General features: G+C 36.7%; 1 protein-coding gene across 1 annotated transcript in view; it reads right to left on the bottom strand.

Moving 5' to 3' along the window:
* Positions 1-2,771: 2,771 nt before the first annotated feature.
* Positions 2,772-14,365, bottom strand: part of LOC113118421 (partitioning defective 6 homolog alpha-like) — a 29,119-nt gene continuing 17,525 nt past the window's right edge. The window contains exon 3 of the mRNA XM_026287566.1: positions 2,772-6,484. Within this exon, the coding sequence (XP_026143351.1) occupies positions 5,610-6,484 (875 nt within the window). The 3' untranslated portion in view covers positions 2,772-5,609. The remainder of the gene's footprint in view (positions 6,485-14,365) is intronic.

Genomic DNA, 14,365 nt, shown 5'->3' with positions numbered 1-14,365 from the left:
TGAAAGGTTAATGGTCCATCACATTCAGCAGGTCATTAGTCTTTCTGAGAAGCTGTACCTTGATGATCCTGCATCTTCAGACTTCTCTTGACCCCTTTCTTGAAGATGGGCTGCTGGATGTTGAAATACATTGACATCACCTCTGACCCTTCTGGGAAAACATCAAATTATCTGTTTTGATATTTATAATTAATTATATGACCATAGCTTGCCATCTTCTTAAACTCATAACTAAGCTTCAAAGCATGGAGAGCAGTAAATATTTTTAAGCTCTTAACCCTTGTGCGGTCTTCATTTGAGAGTCACACTCATGGTCTTCACAGTCACCGGACACCTGAAATGTAACACTTTTTTTTTTTCTTCAGTAAAATCAATATAATATATTTTTGTTCAATATTTTGTATTTTGAAATAATTTTATGGTACTTTAATGGAATTAATATTTATGCAATGGTTATGATTATTTTTTTCCCAGTGAAAATAGTAAAAAAAAAATAATAATAAATTACAATTATTTTTTAATGCAGTATTTCAGATTAAAATAGAGACTATGCCTGAAGGCTGAATAGCACCACCTGGTGAGAGCAATACACCTCATGGTGTAGAGAGGCTTGTGAATTCCCTAGTTGTTTTTATACATAATTGTTAACTAGGTTGTGGACTTAAATCTATATTAAGACTTTTTTGTCAAGGTTTATATATATATATATATATATATAATTTTTGTTTTCATTATTATTACTACATTTAAACCTGAACACAGAAAGCACTTTGTTACACAAAACATTTCAATTATATATACATGAAAACAAAATGAACAGGAATGATTTATCAGAGCTTAATAATTCTGAGTCTGATCTGATTGTAACATCTTATTTCACTCTGCTGACTCATTTTGGCTAAATGGTTATAGCCATACCAATTCATTTGAGTATGTATAATTCTGAATGTATGTCTGTGAGTGGATGACGTATCCGTTTTATACCCTTGATGTTTTAGAGTGTAACCCACTGATCTATATAGAACTGTTGGCAGTTTAGAATGCGATGAGCGATCCAGTTATATATATAGATCAGTGGTGTAACCCCTTCCTTGCTGTCCACTTTTTTTCCTGCATTTTAGTCAGATTATTGATTTTATTTTACATATTTGCAGTATTACAGTCACACCAGTTCATAGGTGTGTATGTGTGTACAATTGTGTGTTGATTTCCCACTCTAGATGTTTTATAGTTTTACCCCTTCATTGCTGAGCAATTTTGTCTGCATTGTGGGGAATTTGTAGTTCCTCTTCATAAAGCTCACTGCTGACCACCACAGATCCGACATCACCCACTGAAACACGGTCAATGGATAGTAAATCAGGTAAACAGAAACACTTAATTTAAAAGAAAATGTAATTAGTTGTTTTTATTATTACTTGAAGCATGGCCGTCATTTTACAGATAAACATGTCAGCGGGAAGTTGTATGCTAACTTTCCCCTTTACAGGTAATACTGGATTACATTTACATCTCTAGATGTAGGTAATAAAAATGACAAAAACATGGCCTTAAGGACATAACTGAAATTAATGTTCAACTGAGAGCATTTACGCTTTCACACTTGAAAGGATCGGTTACCCGGATCTTCAGTGTTAACCAGTAGGCTATAACCAGTCTTTCCAAAAAATTCCGTCTTTGAGCATTTTGTTTAGATTGATGGACTTTCTTGGTGTGGTTCTGTGCATGTTCATTATGCTGTTTTCATTTAAAAATTAGCTTTCACGTAAGTTACATTTTGCAGGTGTAAAATCGTGAGATTTGAATCGTCACAAACAGCATCAGACAGCAGAGGGCGCCAATTCCCTTTATTTCACAAACCAACCGACGAGCGGAGTCCACCAGAGGGCCTCAGTTAACCTCTCCGAATGCCAGTGTGTCTTCTGTATTATTTACTTTACTTTGAATATACCAATTTACATGTCAAATATATTTAGATAAACATGCTACACATTTGCATATTATTTTGTACTTGTCAGGAACTCTACAAGCAGTTTACAACTTTGACAAACAAAACGGACAGTAAATCTATCCCCCTCAACAGATGTCAGTGGCTTTGATCATTTGTATTGGTTAATTATGGGTTTTTGCTGATGTGTTTATTATGAAGTTGTAGGCTAGATGAGCGGCAGAATTAAGTTCTGAGGAAATGTCAGCAACATCCTGCTGCGCATGTGGAGACCATGATGAAAACAGATTTTATTTCCTTTAAAAAGGAACAAATTTTGCATGCTGAATTATTTTAATGTATTAACTGTCCTAATTTCTGTTTTAGAAAAAGCCACTTTCTGATTTTAATAGACATACAAGAGGGAGAAAATCACAGTCGATCTAGTCCGAGCGATTACATCACATTGATTTCCTGCAATCTGAGATAAGGTATCACAAGTCTTAATGTGTCCTTTTATATAATGCAATAATGTTCAATTTCTTTTGTGATGTGGGTGAAGTGCATCCAGCTTCTACATCTTGTAAAAAAAAAAATAAATAAATAAAAAAAAATCCATATTTTCTCTTAATTATAGAAAAACAAACCACAGGTCCCCAAAATTATATGCATCTGTCGTCATTTTGGTTAAATATATGAACTAAAAACATTCAAAATACACAAATTCTAAGAGGCTACAGACTGATTTGAACATGATATAAATCATTAACTAAATCATCACTAATCATTGCAAAATTTCAAGTAAAGATGTAAATAATTTAAACAAGAAAATACATAACCTAAATAAATGTTAAATACTTTTATTATCGTGATAGAACATTTTATAATCAGCTTAGAACATTCACAGTATTGTACACCTTGAGCCATCTGATTATAATAAAAACACAAGCATCTAAAAGATTTTCGTTTTGTTTGCGATACTCAAAAGAAACAGAAACCTCCTCTCCAAAATTCCGATATACATACAAAAATACAAGAATAAGAAAAATACTTTCCATATTTTATACATATATATAAAATGCACTTTTTTATAAAAAAAAGGGCTCCTATTGTACAAAAGTGTCCGTCATTTCATATTTCTATTTATATATATATATATACATTGCCACACACACACACACAAATGCTCATGTGGTATTATCGGGGCTCCAGTTGTGTGCAGTTTTATGTAGTTTACATGCCATCACTTTCTTTTTAAAATTCAGCGCTCTCTTCACCTAGAGTATGCCAATAAAACCTATTAAATTAAATATAGATATCATAAAAAAGTGAAGGTTCACGCTTGTCCAGATGTCTCTTGCTATACGTTTCAAATCACCCTCTGGTTTCATTTGTCCTCACCGTCTGCTGTGAAACCCCGAGTGTCAGTTGTGCAGATGTTACGCTTAGATGGTTCAAATAAACTACATTCTCGTTCAGACTCAAGGCTACCTTGATAAATATCAGTATTGTGGCGAAATAACACCTCATTTGTTTTGCTGATCAAGTTAAACCAGATAATGCTGAGCAGATGAGACTACACCTTCATGAATCACGCCCATCATTTATGACACGGAAAGATCAGTTTACTGGTACCTGCTTCTAACTGAAAATTTAAAACTCAAGAAAAAAAAATAATAATAATAATCTTGAATCTGAGGATGCAAAAAATTTAATATTGAGAAATTTGTCTTTAAAGTTGTCCAAATGAAGTCTTAGACAATGCATATTACTAATCAAATATTAAGTTTTGATAAATTTATGGTAGGAAATGTACAAAATATCTTTACTTAATATCCCAACGATTTTAGGCATAAAAGAAAAATTGATTATTTTTTACCCAAACAATGCATTTTTAGCTATTGCTACAAATATACTAGTGTGACTTATGACTTGTTTTGTGGCCCAGGTTTACATATATTAGTAGCATCTTCATTTATTCCCCAAAATATCAAGATGAAGAAGAATTAGCTCATCAGTACAGCTGGAAAAAGCGCTGAGAGGTTTTATGCATTTCACCATCCTTTCTCCGTCATGGTTTGATAGGCAGCCTTTGAAGCGCAGGACGTCCCGAGGCCGGTATCTCCACAGTCTAAACAAGCGTTCACCTGGGAACTCATTGCCTGAAAAACAGTGCTAAGGTCTGTAGGACATTAGAGAAACCAATATTTGGCTCCAGGACTGACAGTCTCCACCTCAGTGCCGTTTCTGTAAGATTATACTTTAAAAATAAGAGCGAACACACACATACAGCACACACTCAACATGGCTAAGAAAGCCTCACAGCTTTGGCCATCAGGAGTGGACTGTGTGAAAAAGCTCCCAATGTGCTGAATGCTGGCCTTTCCAAACATTAAAAGGAATTTCCTTTTTTTTGCTCTTTACAGAAAAACTGAGCACACCGGAGAACGGACAGACTGAGTCAATGAGAGGTCAAGTCTTTCTGAAGTTACACTGCACTGGTGCCAGTTAAGTATATAGATTCCTATTTTTCCAGAGGGGGAGAAAAACTTAAAAACAAAGAGGGAAAAATGAGTTGACATCCTGTATCAGAATGTAAAAAAAAAAAAAAAAAAAAAACTTCCCTCATGTTGTTCCAAACCTGTTTAACTTTTTTTTTTCTCTGTAGAACATAAAAGATGACATTTTGAGAAAAGTATCTTTTTTTTTTTTTTTTGTAAGTCCGTGGTCTCCAAACTATTGGATAACCAAGAATCTTTAAAATATCTTCTTTTGTGTTCCACAATGAGGGTTGAGTAAATCTCCAAGAAGTTTTATTTTTGTGTGAATACACTTTTAATTCAACACTAGACAGAAGAGGAACCCAAAAAGAGGTTTCCATGTCCTTGCTTTTTTGACACCAGAGATAATGAATGTTAAAGCTAAGCCAACTTGGGAGTTAAAATGGCTTTTATACAAACAATAGAGTGACAGAAAATATCTTGAAACGTTTTCAAATTTGGAATGATCTTCTCCCTTTCTCGAGACATTAAAATTGTGATTAATAAATGCTTTCAATTGATGACTTGATTGAAAAAAATAACACATTAAAATTATAAATGTAGAGCACATTTTGTATACATTTTGAGTTTGAGAAAGCACGATCAGCATCAGAATGAGAGGAGATGAGCAAACAAGCATAATCAACACTGATCAGATCCGGTTTAACACTCTTATATTTTCCTCCACCTCCTCCTCCTCATCATCTTCCATCATCATTAGCATCATCATCAATGCAAGAGGCCTCATAAAAAGTGAGAATGAATCCAAAACATGACACGCATCATTTCCACAGAGGCAATTTGTTTGTCTCTCACATCCTCCGAGGTGCAGGTGTTAACATTAGGCACCACAGTAGTAGCCAGCACACTTCTGAGTCAATAGAGATGAATATGGTTGATTTGTCCTAAAAGAAAAAGAATAACTAAGGGCCATAAGGCACTTCCATACAATGACAGCCTCATGCCCTCACACACAAGCTAGATTGTGCAACCTATGCGGATCGAGGGTCTTCATTCATTGGGGAAAAATGTGAACAGCTTGTTGTTTATGATAGTAATGGCTGAGAAATAATAGTTGATGATATAATAGTTCCTTCATTTTCTTATAAATATGCATAAAAGGCTTCAAAACCTACTGTAGCTCACAATGTAATGAAGTTGCCATCCTCTCTCATGCTTTCTTGGCTACTGCTCGTCTTGGTGGGGCTGCCGTTGTGTGTGGGTGTGGTCAGGGAGCTTAAAGAGCTGCTACTTGGCAAGGAAACACTTTGTGGGAGGGGCCTGTGTGCAAATGCACCCGACGACAGGGTGTTAGCGTGGCTGCCATTGCCATTAGTCATACGGTGTGGCATGTATGTCGACAGGTTGTCGTTCTCCAGGATGAGGTCAGGATCATCGTCACTGTCACCCTCAGCCACACTGTTGCTGTTGCTGTATTGGCTGGCATTCTGTGAGGCGGGACTGGGGGCGGAGTCATGAGAGGGGGCGGAGCCTACCGAGCCAACAGAACTGTTACCAGCTGAGGTTTTACTCGCACGGTGCATCGTGTTGTTCCGCTGATTTGCAGGTTTCACTGTCACGATGAGGTTGTGGCTGTTAGCCACCATCATGTCGGTGACCTGGTCCAGTGATTTACCTGCCACATCGATACCGTTCACCTCAAGAATCTCGTCGTTGACTCCCAGCAATCCTGTGCTCTCTGCTAAACCGCCTTTTACGAGGCGAGAGATGAAGACACCGGGGACTTTCTCTACACCTTGCGGGGTGACGCGGACGCTGACGCCATCTCGGATGTAAAAGCCGAGGGGTTTGTTGGTGCCGTGCTTGTGCAGACGGACACGGAGATGCGTATCGGGTAAGATGTCCACATCTATGATAGAAGAGATCTGCCGGAAATCCTGCGGAAGGCCGATCAGCAGCGCTGGTTTGGACTTCTGCTTTGGTTGATGTAGACCAGCTAGGCCCTTTTTCCTTCTCTGAAGTGAGCCTGTTGGGAAGGGCACGGAGTCATCTACATCTGAGGAGAGAGAAACTATAGTTATTTATATTTATATAGAGAGAGGGGGAAAAACAGTTTTGTGTGTATACAGTACGTGTTGAATAATTACCCTAAAATTAGTCATATATATGAATATTTGCAGGAAAAGAAAAGATTAAACCATATATATATATATATATATATATGTATATGTATGTATATATATGTATATGTATATGTATGTATATATATGTATATATGTATATATATGTATATGTATATATATGAAGAGTTCAGATGCAAAAACCTCTAAATGCCATCTGAAATTTTCATCTAAAATTAGGATTTTTATCAAGCTCCTATGCTTAGGTTGAGTCATTTTACTTTAATGGCAATGTGCAGGTCCTTTTCCAGGCTATTAAAGTGAAATAACTGAACATAAATATAGGAGCCTGAAAAAAATCCTAATTTTAGATGAAAATTTCAGATGGCATTTAGAGGCTTTTGCATCTGAACTCTTCATATGTATATGTATATATATGTATATGTATATGTATGTATATATATGTATATGTATATGTATATGTATGTATATATATGTATATGTATGTATATATATGTATATGTATATGTATGTATATGTATGTATATGTATGTATATATATGTATATATGTATATATATGTATATGTATATATATGTATATATATGTATATGTATATATATGTATATATGTATATATATGTATATATATATATATGTATATATATGTATATATATATATATGTATATATATGTATATATATATATATGTATATATATATATATATATGTATATATATATGTATATATATATATATGTATATGTATATATATATATGTATATGTATATATATATATATGTATATATGTATATGTATATATATATATATATATATATATATATATATATATGTATATGTATATATATATTATTATTTCTTCGATGAAAAGTACGTTTCAGTATTTTATTGAAATGGAAATCTTTTGTAACATTCATCTTAGCCTCTAATGTCACTTTTGATTAATTGAATGCATTCTTGCTTAAAAAAAAAAAAAAAAAAAAACATTTTCAAATAAAAAAAATCTAAATATACAGACTCACCAATACATATATTACACTGCAGTCCTAAAAAAAAAAAAGTTTAAAAAAATGTTGCTTCCCAGACAACATTTAAGATGTCCTTAAAGGGGGGGTGAAATGCTATTTCATGCATACTGAGTTTTTTACACTGTTAAAGAGTTGGATTCCCATGCTAAACATGGACAAAGTTTCAAAAATTAAGTTGTACGTTTGAAGGAGTATTTTTGTTCCCAAAATACTCCTTCCGGTTTGTCACAAGTTTCGGAAAGTTTTTTGCGAGTATGGCTCTGTGTGACGTTAGATGGAGCGGAATTTCCTTATATGGGTCCTAAGAGCACGTCTGCCGGAAGAGCGCGCGCTCCCGTATAGCAGAGCACTGAGAGCACAGACATTCACTGATCAGAGCGAGAGCGTCGCGAAATGTCACAAAAGAAGTGTGTTTTTGGTTGCCAGGGCAAGACAACCCTGCACAGATTACCAAAAAAAAACAGCATTAAGGGACCAGAGGATGGAGTTTATTTTTACAGAGCATCAACAGAGTTTTGCAAGTGTTTTTGTTTGTTCCCTGCATTTCGAAGATGCTTGTTTTACAAACAAGGCCCAGTTTGACGACGGATTTGCACATCGTTTATTTCTTAAGGATGATGCAATCCCAACGAAAAAGGGTCACGATCGTGTGTTGGAACAGCAGGCGGTGAGTAAAACTGCTTAAAATATCTCTGCCTCCTTGTTAGTGCGTCCCCTCCCATGCCGGAGACCCGGGTTCGAGCACCGCTCAGAGCGAGTCGTTGCTGCTGCTGCTCTCGTTCAGTTTCAGCCTCGGGATCTTATTCTGGATCATAAATAAACGGCTGAATCTGACTGTTAGCCATGGTTTGTTTTGGATGATGGGTTTTTTTTCCTCACGGTAATGTCACAGCTTCCACATGCTCTCAACGCAAAAGCCTACTCGTGCTCGTGATTCTTTAGCTCCGCCCACACGTCACGCCTCCAGCCGGTCGTGTTTTTCCGGGAAAAATCGGTACAGACTATCTTTCTCTTATGAATATAATAAAACTATAGACTTTTTGGAGTTATGAAGGATGCAGTACTACTCTATAGGTACTCAAGATTAACAGGATATTGAGTGAAAACGAGCATTTCACCCCCCTTTAAGATTCAGCAGAATAAAAGACTGAGATGTGTTTCTTTCATCTCCTTCCATCCAATTCCTTCTGTCGACTGGCTTCATAAAGAAAGACTCTCCACCTCACAACTCCAAAATCTGTCCACTAAATTTAGAATGATCTACTGTATACACCGTAGTGCAGTTTATCACTGGCGTAAAATACTGTTCCCTGTTACCAAAAATGATTTCAAGGAGATACAAAGCGCCTTGCTGTGTGATTCACCATCTGTCCTACCAGTATCACATCACCATGACCTCATTTATAAAATTGATCCCCGTAAATCAAATGTAGATTTATTATTTTCAATGTTCTCTGACAGAATTCAATAGGACATTGATTGCTGAATGTTTATATCGAGCAATAAGGTTGGGAAAAACAGAAGAGACCCGATCGTAATAAAACCAAGAGGCAGGAATGGATGGATGGATGAACAAACAAGGATTGTAATAAATCTGTCCAAGGCACTTGCAATAGGTCAAGGGTCACGAGACGGAATCAGATTAAAAGGCAGATTAATCAAAGCCTCTCTCACAGCACATTATATTCACTGTATAGAAGATCCAAACAATCACAGTTGATAATGTCTGACTAGAAAAAGGAAAAAACTAGACTTGCTTTAGCTGATGAGCAGGTAACGGAGAACACAGAGCCCTTCTGACAGGAATCTGGTGGGAGGTAACATGCGTCAGCAGGGAGAATGTTTTTGGTTATTTTTAAACTGCGGCAAGGGTTTTGTGCGTGGGTCTTCATGGAGAAGTCTTTGTGATTATGAGAGCACAGCCTTTTGAGAACAGGAAGTTATCAACACTTTCTCTTCAGTCTGCTAACTAACATTAAACTGTGCGCGGTCTCTTCAGTGTGCACATCTAATTCTATAGTTTAATACAAAAAAAAAACATTCTTGATTTTTACATTTTCAGAAGATTTCGGGGGGTGGGGGTGGGGGGGGATTTCTGAGTGGTTGCCAGGGCATTGTTATACGGTTATACTAAGGTTGCTAGGTGGTTATTTACTGGTCTCAGTCAAAAGAGCTCACCGGTAAGTCTGTATATGTGTGTTTATCCAAATTGCAATTTAAATTAATGTAAATAAAATATCGCAAAAAAATAAATTGTGAAAAAGGCTGGTTAGATCCAATGTTTTCAAGAGAAGCAAATCATCACTTTCTTGGAAAACTGCTGCAAATTAGAAATGTAACTAGCTTTTTGTAAAAGAACAATACATAAAACAATTATGTGAGGTTTATAGCTCACAGACAAATGCATACATTAAAGTCTTAGATAAAAATGGTTATCCACCTCATGTGTGCGAGCGTACATCTTGTGTTAATTTAAAAATGTATTTGTATGTTGGTGTTTCCATCCAGCTTTTCAACATTTTAACATATATATAGAACAGTAGTATTTTTGTTTAGTCATATATACATTATTTTAATTGTACTTAAGTTTTACTTTTTTGTTATTTGCTTGTGTGTTTTACACTTATATTCAGCTTATATGATCTATATTTTATCGAAGTAATTGTAGTACTTCAACTATAATATTTTGTTTGCTAATCATTTACTTTTTTAGGTTTTTCATATTATATTCACATTTTTCTTTTCAGCTTTATTTTTTCAGTTTTTGGTTTAGTTTCAGCTAAGACTGGTGGATGGAAACCTGGCTAGCGATATTCTTGACCCACACTATGGAGTAAGTACCTCCCAGTTCCTTTATTCATCTGCCAGGCATAAATCATAAATCTGACCACGCAGAAAAGTAATAGCAAACCTCTCCTCAACAAGCCACATAATCCATAGCATGAACGGTGTACAAACTTTAGCTTAATAATAGCAATCCATATCTCACAAATCTCCAACGTCTGAAAATGTGTTTCTTGCTTCAATAATTTTTCAAACCATCTGTTGCCATCTGAAAGAAAAGGCCCAGCATGCACCTCAAGAGGAGATCACATGTTGGGGATTATATTAATTAGTAGTTTGACTACAGGACCAGGTTTGTCTTAAGATCCACAAACAGTACATTACCAGCCCGCATCTAATTAATAACCCTCGCATGTGGACGGGGTGATGGGCGGTGAACTCTGACCTCATATGGAGGGATATGGTGAGCAGAAGAAGACACTAGAGAAGGCAACAACAATAGAGATGCACAAACCATTGTCTGTGTTTGTGTGACCTCATATTTAATCTGCATGAATGTGTAAATATTTATCCAGAGCACAGACGGTATTGTCCATTGACTGTCTATGTGTGGGTGTGCATATAAAGACTGAACGTAGCTTATATAGTATGCAACACACAGCATCCCTCTCCCTGTCTCACTACATTAGTCTGGTGTCTGGACCCCTACAGAGATCAGGACAGCCTCTGTTATTAAACCCGCTCACGGGCTGGAGAGCGAGACGGGGTGCCCAGGGAGGGTGAGTGGGAGGCAGAGCAGGATCCTGGCAGACAGGCGGGTCAGAGATGGGCGTAGCGGGATGGCCTTAGGCTTTACAGCAGGTAATACCAACTCCAAACCCTGCCCCCAAAATGATCATTACGGTTAAGACGTAGAGCTAAAAGTGCTAATTTCTGTGGGTGGTGCATGCACATGAGATCTGGGAATTATATCTCATAATCATTACTTATTAGTGAAATCATATGATGCATTGAGCTATCAAGGATGATTAAAAGACATGTTATGAACACATGTCCGTGCTGCGATGTCCGATTCACTAACAAATGACTCCCATGAACCAGTTCTTTTAATGAGTCAGTCAAAAAGTTTGAATCAGAGACGCTGAGTGAGTGCCTCGCATTACTGCAATACTGTATGTATAGTTTTAGTTGGAGTTCAGATTGTGATGCATTTTAGCTCTGAGTCGGACGAGTATAACAGCATTAGCGAACCGTTTATCACATTATACTAGTCTGAGTGAGAAAGCAGCTAGTATTACCAATAACCACGTGCAGTTTAGACAGGAGACAAAGACATCTCCCTCAGCTTTTCTCTCACACAATACCAGAAAAAGAGTATGTGTCTCATTTAGAATGAATCTCACGTCTGAACCATAGTGGATAGAAAGGTGCAGCAATAAACCAGAACCCAAACACTAGACTGCAGCGAAAGTTTTTCACAAGCACCAACTCACCTGAAAAATACAATAAAAATATCAAAACTCATGCCAGGTGTCTGAGGCCTGCAGGCACAGACTGAGCAGAGCTTTGTGAACATTGCTCTCTGGATTACAAAGATAGAGAGAGACTTGAGATTCTTCCTCCAGGGCAGCGCACACAGAAACAGCTGTCTGCCGACGAGATGCTTAGTATCTAAACACACTTTATGACTAAGTTCACACAGGTTTATCCTTTTAAATATGGACATGTTAAAGTATATTTTATGTTTTGTGTCTATATTCATTATATTGAGTCCATTTGCATTAAACAGACTCAGAGTTCATGACAATGTACTGTATATGGTCATGTCAAATCGTCAGTCTGTGAGATCGGCGATACATGATTTTGTCAGTACAAACCTACTGTATGGTGCCAATAGTACATTCAGAAAACAACACTTGTGGTATAAGAACAGTTCAACAAAACCTCAATTCTTCTCAAACCACTATAAGAATCATTATTTTCTCTTCAGTACCTTGGTGAAGAATATTATTGTGGAACAGGATAGCTTATTGACTGATACTACCTCCGGCAGTGTGTTATGCTAGTATAGGAGAGCTTATTTACCCAGCGTTAACACCTAATAATGTAGTGTTATGGCAAGGCTGGACAGCTTATTGACTGCGACCCTACACGGCACATCGCTAGGTTATTAGCGGAGTCATATATCATGCTGACTGTGGAGCCAGTGTCTCTCACCAGCAGAGAATGGCTGCTGTGTGTCTGACGAGGTGCTGATGTGATACTGGCCCCGCATTGAGAGACAATATATCTTATACGTCACTGATGGAGTTTTGGTTCCGTGCCACTGTTGCCTTTGGCTTGCGTAGTTAGGGACACTTCATTTCTGGCAATATTGTCAATTTGATTGCAGAGATGCTATTTGAACTGAACTGAGCTGGACAATGACATCAATTAATTTAATGCCAAATATGATTAGGATATTGAGTAAAGATAAAGAAGTAAAAGAAGATATTTTGTACATTTCCTACCATAAATATATTGTAACGTAATATTTGATTAGTAATATGCATTGCTAAGGACTTCATTTAGACCGCTTTAAAAGCTGTCTTTTTGCACCCTCAGGTTCAGATTTATTTTATCCTTATGCAAATGTACAGCTGTCATTTATTAAATTCATCTTAATATAATAAAGCAATATATTAATATTAAATGATCTGTATGATTTAATATTAATATATTCAATTCATATATTAATTAGGATTAATATATTCTCGAATTTCACTTTTAAAAATCTGAATGAACCCTGATAAACACACACACACACACACACACTTAATTTACTAAATAAATTATTATAGCCTATATATTATATGCCAGTTAAATAAATAAAATATTAGACGTTATTTAGACTGACAGACAGATGTATCGATTTATTTATATTTAATTAGATAAATATTGTATTTATCAAGCAGAAAGAAAGAAAGAAAGATTAAACTGACAGCCCTAGTCCCTTCCCAAACCTCTACAAAATGGGATCTGGTCTTCAGTGCTGTCACTCTGCCAGGGCTTTGGACAATGTTGTCTCTGTCAGTCTCTCTGTAGACTGCAGGCAGGTATAAAGAACAGGTGGACAAGCTTGTCCAGATGAAAAAGACAGAGTGGCAGCTGGAGAGCAGAGGAGCAGACACCTGATGCTGTTAGAGGAAGTCAGGTGACACTGCCACATCACAGGTGTGTTCACATGGATCTCTGTCTGGATCGTATTACCTTTATGGCCTAGTGTGGCCGAGAAGCATCCCTTTCCATTTGTGCTAAAAAGACAACCTACATTTGGATTTTTCTACTCTAAATATATTTTGAAGTGCTTGCTGTTCGGTGGATGAGTAGCTGCTTTATATATAAGCTCAAAGTGCATTTAAGACCTTTTTCTGCTAAGTACAGCAAAACTAAAACCGACTCAACAAACAAACCTCTACATGTACTGATTCGGCATTATTCTGTATATGAGTGCAGTGTGACGACTGTGACCTGTTAATACGGGCACTAAAATTAATACGCTCCACTCGCTAGAGTGAAAAAGACCTAATGTTATCACACCTGCTGTGAATCTCAGAGGGAGGATGTTTGTCTAGTTCTGCATCTGTCTCATGTTCTTCCACCTCATCTCTCAACAGTTGTGCTTATGGATTTGTTTGGGTGTGGCTGTCTGGAGTTCACACACACACACACACACAGCTCTGACTGTCTGACCTCATCCTCTGTTACCACCATCTGGAGACAAAGCCTCATCCATATTTTCACCACAACAACGGCAATCCCCACTGTCACAAGATCCATTCAAACTTAGCACTGAACACTGAGATATTGGGTATAATTAGGGATATAGAATATGGCTATGCAGAATATGTGCTTTGTAAGTACTAATAACAGTCAATTTGATAATAATAGGCATGCTAATAAGCAACTAGGTAATAATGGGAATTAAAAGTGTTACCACATTTCTTA

The sequence above is a fragment of the Carassius auratus genome, chromosome 18, assembly GCF_003368295.1.
Source record: "Carassius auratus strain Wakin chromosome 18, ASM336829v1, whole genome shotgun sequence".
NCBI classification, from domain to species: domain Eukaryota; kingdom Metazoa; phylum Chordata; class Actinopteri; order Cypriniformes; family Cyprinidae; genus Carassius; species Carassius auratus.
The sequence above is the reverse complement of the archived record's forward strand: the minus strand, read 5'-3'. Positions and strand labels throughout refer to the sequence as shown.